The 7,070-nt window shown below is 53.7% G+C and overlaps 1 protein-coding gene across 1 annotated transcript; it reads left to right on the plus strand.

The window, feature by feature from the left end:
- Positions 1-524: 524 nt before the first annotated feature.
- Sds (serine dehydratase) lies at positions 525-5,400 on the plus strand. The gene is made up of 7 exons (XM_059249690.1): positions 525-677; positions 1,533-1,572; positions 1,811-1,950; positions 2,048-2,139; positions 2,736-2,963; positions 3,589-3,713; positions 5,210-5,400. The coding sequence occupies exons 1-7, from the start codon at positions 525-527 to the stop codon at positions 5,398-5,400; spliced, it is 969 nt and encodes a 322-aa protein (XP_059105673.1).
- Positions 5,401-7,070: the final 1,670 nt, after the last annotated feature.

Genomic DNA, 7,070 nt, shown 5'->3' on the forward strand with positions numbered 1-7,070 from the left:
TGGAAGCAGGTGGGTTGGGGTTGGTTCCACTTGACTTTCCAGAAACAGGCCTTGACTTCCCCTGGCCTTGCTTTACCCACACCCCCATCTTGTGACTCATTCTGAACCAGCTTGTGCAAGACCCTTCCCCTGGCCATGCTTTATCCGCACCCCCATCTTGTGACTCATTCTGAACCAGCTTGTGCAAGACCCTTCCCCTGAACTTGCCCAAGGCTGCAGCCTAAGGATGTTTGTGCAAGACCCTTGCCTTGAACTTGCCCAAGGCTGCAGCCTAAGGATGTTTGTGCAAGACTCTTCCCCTGCAGCCTAAGGAAGTTTCTGAACTTATGACCTTCCAAATCTGGGGGGCAAAGGTGAGGGCTTGGCCACCGATTTAGCTGGTAGATAGCCCAGCTGAGATTTTTAGCCCAGCTGAGATTTCATCCTGTGCCCTTTCCTGAAAATCGTAGGTATGAGGGAGGGAGTCATAGAGCTCAGGAGGGCAGCTGTCTTGACTCTTTACATCTCCTCCCTTCCCCCCAGCCATGGCAGCCCAGGAGCCCCTCCACGTGAAGACTCCGCTGCGTGACAGCATGGCCCTGTCCAAAGTGGCTGGAACCAGTGTGTACCTAAAGATGGACAGCTCCCAGCCCTCGGGTTCCTTCAAGATCCGAGGCATTGGGCACCTCTGCAAGACGGTACAGGGCAGGGTGGCATCCTGGCAGGAAGGGCACTCCCTCCTACCTGACAGTTCTAGAGCCAGGGGTGCTCATATACACCCAAGATTTCAGCACCCAGGATACTGAGGCGAAAGGGTGGAAATTGAAAGAAGGGTGGCAAGCATCCTAGGCTGCACAGCAAGACCCTGTCTCTAAAAAAATAAGTAAATTCATCATCATCATCATCATCATCATCATCATCATCATCTTAAGGGCTGGCTCAGCAGTTAATAGCACTGGCTGCTCTTGCAGAGAGCCTGAGCTCAGTTCCCAGCATCCACATAGTGGCTCACAACCACCTGTAACTCCAGTTCCAGAGAATTTGACGCCCTCTTCTGATCTCCAAGAGCATCTACACTCACATGCACATAATTAGAAATGAATACTGGGCAGGAGAGATAGCTAAGCAGTTAGGAACACTTTGGGCTCTTCAGAGGAACCGGGCTCACCCTCAGCATCCAAGTTGGTGGCTCACCTGTAACTCCAGCTCCAGGGCGTCTGATGCTCTCTTCTGCCCTCTGCAGGCAACACATGCACACATACACGTAAATGAATAACTTGAATAAATACTATCTTCCTAGAAAGAAAGTAATTTTAGAATAGGCTACACATATCAGGGTTTCCTCTGGCTAAGGGATACCCACTCATGAGATTCTCTCAAGGCTGACACCTGCTCCCTTACCCCAGCCAGTCTCCTTGGGAAAGATATGCCTGAGGGGAGGGTGGTTCAGATACCAAAGGGAGGAAGGTGAGTTCAGTGTGGACGCTCCAATGGGAGGGATGACCCTAGGCAAGGACTGAGAGGTAGCCTGACCCCTCCTCTTGTCTCCACAGAGGGCAGAACAAGGCTGTAAACATTTTGTCTGTTCTTCAGGTAAGTTGCCAAGAGGCTTTCTTTCCCTTCCTATCCTGGACTGTGTGTCCTCTCTGGGGTTGTGGTCTCTGCAGCAATGAACCCATTCATAGACGTCCAGATTCGGGGTTCCAGAATGAGGCAGAGGTCACTTGGGAGGAGACAGGAGTTCAGAGCCTGACAGGAAAGGGATGACCAGCCCCACCTAGGGTCCCAGACCCTTCTCTGCTGACGCACCCTCTCCATGCCACCCTAACAGCGGGCAATGCGGGCATGGCGACTGCCTACGCTGCCAGGAGGCTGGGCATCCCAGCCACCATCGTTGTACCCAACACCACCCCTGCCCTCACCATCGAGCGGCTCAAGGACGAAGGTGCCACCGTTGAAGTGGTAGGAGAGGTGAGTGCGGCCCGGCAGGTGGCAGATGAGAGGGCTCCTGACAGCTGGACAAGGTCCCCCATCATTTCATTCTCTTCCTACTCCCACTGCCCTGCAGATGTTGGATGAGGCCATCCAACTGGCCAAGGCTCTAGAAAAGAACAATCCAGGCTGGGTGTACATCTCCCCCTTCGATGACCCCCTTATCTGGTGAGTTGGGGCCACCCCACTCCTTACAGCACATATCTGCCATAATGTGTAATGCCTGCCGGTTCTCCATGTTGCACACCCAATGTATGCAGGAGAGAATACACAAACACCCAGATGCACACATCAGCAATGGGGGGGGGGGGTCCCCAGATACAGAGATTCAGGGAGATCAGCTCATCTGGGGGTGACTAGGAACAAATGAGGTGGGGATGCACTGATGAAGGTAGCTTTCATATGCCAGCATCTGCCATGGGCAACTGAACCTCAGCCCCTGGGGACCCTGAGAACCTGTGGAGAATGAGCATCCAAGGAATGTGTCTACTGATGGGTAGGAAGTGGGGGTTTATCCACCAACTCCTGCAGCCATCCTCTCGGGGACGGGGGGGGGGGGGGGGGGGGGGTGGGGGTGGGGTTTTTCGGCTCCTACACAATCAGTGTCCTATGAGGCCATGGCTGGGCGGGGAGAGGGCAAAAGCCAGCTCCAAGGTTCACCACTGCCTGGGATGGAAGCAAATATGGACCTTAGCCAGCATCTTCAACCATCCATTGTGTCTTCAGGAAGCCCAGCCCTGACCTGCCACCCTTCTCCTGCCCAGGGAAGGCCACACTTCCATCGTGAAGGAACTGAAGGAGACACTGAGTGCCAAGCCTGGGGCCATTGTGCTATCAGTGGGTGGCGGAGGCCTGCTGTGTGGAGTAGTCCAGGGACTTCGAGAGGTGGGCTGGGAGGATGTGCCCATCATTGCCATGGAGACCTTCGGCGCCCACAGCTTCCATGCAGCCACCAAGGAAGGAAAGCTGGTCACCCTGCCCAAGATAACCAGGTGAGCTCGGCACCTCGGTTATACACACAGTGAAAATGAGACTTTGGTCGTTTGTCCAAAGTCACACAGCCATGTGTGGCATGTCTGGGCCACATGAGTCTTTATGTGAATAATGGCAGGTAATGTCAATCACTTCTTGAGGTCCTCATGCCTCACTTCTTTGCTCTCCACTTATCTGACCTCCGAAATGTGCAAGACCCTGGCTGATCCTGGACGGGGGGTGGGGGGGGGGCACAGGGGACGGGGATGGACGACGGACACCCTCTTGCCTACAAGGAATTTATAACCAAACCCCAAATTTGCAGCTTAAACAAAATTGAACTTTGTTTCTCCCTACTTTTAAAAAAAAGAAAGTGTATGAGGGACAGCTCCTTGAAGCTGGGGACTGAGTTCCTTGAGTCTGCTGCCCCACCACTCACTTGAGCCTGGCAGGTTGGGGCAGGAGGCCAGTGAGCGGAGTAGGTGAAGGTTACACGCTGGGGGCATATCTGAGTCAGGCCAGTCTGATGGCCAAGACCACTGTGCAGGTTCTGGGGACTGGGCACAGCTACCCATCCACCCCCCCCCCCCAGTTCCTGCCTCTCACGTGCATCCTTCCGCCTCGCCTCCCACTCCCATCTCCCAGTGTTGCCAAGGCCGTGGGTGTGAACACTGTGGCGGCGCAGGCCCTGAAGCTGTTTTACGAACACCCCATTTTCTCTGAGGTCATCTCAGACCAGGAGGCCGTGGCCGCCATCGAGAAGTTCGTGGGTATGTACCAAGGGACCTTTTTGCCCTTAATTTCTTCCCTCCTCGGCCTAGAATGCTCATGAATGGAAGCTAAAGCAAGTCAGTGGTAAAAAGAAACACCTGAGCTGCTCATGAAACAGTGAGCCTGCATCTGCTTCCATCAGTGACTGGATGAAGGCTTTCTGATGACAGTTAGGACAGTCCCCAATGTCGATGACATTAGACGGCCCGTTCAGGCACCCTCTCTCCAGTATTGTTAGGAATCTTAGCTGGGGGTCATCCTTGTGGATTCCTGGGAGCCAAGCACTGGGCCGAGCTCCAGGAGCCCTGTTGAAGACAGAAAAAAACTGTACGAGCCAGGAGGTCAAGGTCATGACAGGGAAATCCACAGAGACAGCTGACTTGAACTCCTGGGAGCTCACCAACTCTAAACAACAGCTAGGAGCCTGAATGGGACTGTCCTAGACCCTCTGCTTGTGTGTGACAGTTGTGTAGCATGGTCTGTTTGTGGGTCCCCTAGCAATGGGATCAGGACCTGTCCCCTGGCGCTTGGGCTGGCTTTTGGGAACCCAATCCCCATGCTGAGTTGCCTGGCCCAACCCTGATGCAGAGAGAGGTTGGTCCAGCCTCACTTGATGTGGCATGCTTTGTTGACCTCCCATGGGAGGTCTGCCACTTTCTGAATGAAGACAGAGGAGTGGATGAGGGGAGGAGGGGACAGGAGGAGAGGAGGGAGGGAAAACTGTGGTCAGTGTGTAAAATAAATGAAAAAATAATTAATTAAAAAAAAGTGAGCCTGGTAGTCATGACAGCAGGGAAGACAAGCCAGCCTTCCTTTCAAGTGCCCGTTTTGAGCTCCCTAGTAGTCAGGGTCACAGGGAAAGGATTGAGATGAGCTGGATTGGTAGGTGGTCTGTAATGGAACTCTCTTGGTTCAGTCTGGAACAAGATGGTCAAAAAGAACCGGGAGGAGGGGGGTAGCTGGAGAGATGGCTCAAAGGTTAAGAGCACTAGCTGTTCTTCCAGAGGTCCTGAGTTCAATTCCCAGCAACCACCATGGTGGCTCACAACCATCTATAATGAGATCTGGCGCCCTCTTCTGGCCTGCATGCATACATGCAGACAGAACACTACATATAAATCTTTTATTTAAAAAAAAAAAGAAAAAAAAGAACCTGGGTAGTGGTGCTGCACGCCTTTAATCCCAGCACTCCAGAGGCAGGCGGATCTCTGAGAGCTCAAAGCCAGCCTGGTCTACAGAGCAAGTTCCAGGGTGGCCAGGGCTACACAGAGAAACCCTGTCTCAGAGCGGAGGGGAAAAAAAAGCCAAAAAAGATGAAAATAACACAGTGCCAGTTATTAATAACCGCAGCTTACTGCCACACACCTAGGCACCCTCTCAGATACCTGAGAACTCTTGGCACAGGCTGAAAGAAACTGAGTCTGGGTTCAGCCACAGTGAGAGGTTTGGTCCAAGACTTCCTGGTGTGGAGAGCTGACCAGCCCCTTCCCCACAGATGACGAGAAGATCCTGGTGGAGCCTGCGTGTGGAGCGGCACTGGCCGCACTGTACAGTGGTGTGGTGTGCAGGCTGCAGGACGAAGGCCAGCTGCCCAGCCCCGCTGGCCTCCGCTGGTCGTCATTGTGTGTGGTGGCAGCAACATCAGCCTGGCACAGCTGCAGGCACTCAAGGTGCAGCTGGGCCTGAACGGGCTGCCCAAGTGATGTCCTGGCAGCCCCCCCCCCCCCCCCCCCCCCCCCCCCCCGCGCGCGCTCCGAGTAATGTGGGCAGGGGATGCACCTGACAGTGGTCCCACCCTCCTTTACCCATGTTTATAACATGCACTTTTTTCATTGTAAATAAGTAAATATAAATTTATATTTATAAAGCAAAGACTTTTGAGTTTTTGTTTGTTCTTGACATGAGGTCTGTGTGCAGCCCAGGCCTCCTACTTTGGCCTCCAGAGTGCATTGGTCACCCTGCCATTCCTGCCCTGGCTCCCAGAGGAGCAGTGCTCCCCACCCACATGCTGGTGGCTTGGGTCTCCCACTGGACTAGTGTTAACAGTGGGGCCCACACATTCATCAATCTGGAGAAAGCAGCTGGGGGATGCATAGGCAAGGTCACCACATTCTAACATGAAGTCCTTACTGACAGGACAAGGATAGCCGTAAAAACACCAGCGGCCCCACCATGTGCATGAAAACCAACCCTGTAACACTCTTGTCTGCAGGGCAGGGACGGTGAAATGAATTTGACCTTTGTGTCAAAAAAAGCCCCTCACAGTCGGGCACTGGTGGCGCATGTCCTTTAATCCCAGCACTTGAGAGCCAGAGGCAGACAGATCTCTGTGAGTTCAAGACCAGCCCTGGTCTACAGAGTGTGTTTCCGTCCGGGACAGCTAGGGCTGTTACACAGAGAAACCCTGTCTCAAAAAACCAAAACAATAACAACAAACCCCACAATCCCCCCTCCCAACAAAACTCAAAACACCTGACAGGCACTGGGCTGGCTGGGACAGAGCCACCCACACCGCTCAGGACCCCAGGTACTGGGAGAGCAGGTCTTTCACTCCACTGCCCACCCCAGCATGGCAGGGCTCCAGGACGCTGGACTGCTGGTCCCACATCGGTGCAGTTAGCTTTTATGCTCGCCACAGAGAGCATTCCCTAACTTTCCTAGCAAGGTTTTCTTGTGGGTCTCTGAGCCTCACAGCAGAACTTAGGGTCTTGGGGGCTAGCAGGGCAGCCAGACAAGGACCCAGAATGCAGCACATGAGATGGATACTGAGCAGAAGGGTGGATGGACAGAGGGACTAACAGGGATAAGTGGACATATAGGGAGGAACAGACAAGTGAACAGAGACAGATTAGTGGACTGATAGATGAAAAATAGACAACAGGCACGGTGGCCCATACATGTAAAATCCAGCACATGAGAGGTGAAAGGCACAGTGATCACAAGTTCAAGACCAACCTGAGTTACAGAGCAAAGGCTGTGCCTCAAAATCAAAAGGAAAGGGGTGTGTGGTTCTGGGTGGGTGGGCAGGTGAGGATGGATAGGTGAACAGGTAGATAAGGGCTGGGTGGGCAGGTGAGGATGGATAGGTGAACAGGTAGATAAGGGCTGGGTGGGCAGGTGGCTGGACAGATGGACAAGTGCGTAGATGGTAACATGCATGGGAGAGTGAATGGGTGAGTGGCCGGGTGGGCATGTGGACTGGCACAGGAGTGAAAGGGCGGATGGTGAGGATGATGGACAGGTGTGGTGCCAGAAGGCCACAAGCATCACCGCTGCCTCACAAGACACAGCAGGCCACGGCCCTCCTGGTTAATGGGAGCACAGCCTGTGCTTTGCTTACCTCAGCAGAGCCAGGG

Source organism: Peromyscus eremicus, chromosome 23 (genome assembly GCF_949786415.1).
Source record: "Peromyscus eremicus chromosome 23, PerEre_H2_v1, whole genome shotgun sequence".
Classification (NCBI taxonomy): Eukaryota; Metazoa; Chordata; class Mammalia; order Rodentia; family Cricetidae; genus Peromyscus; species Peromyscus eremicus.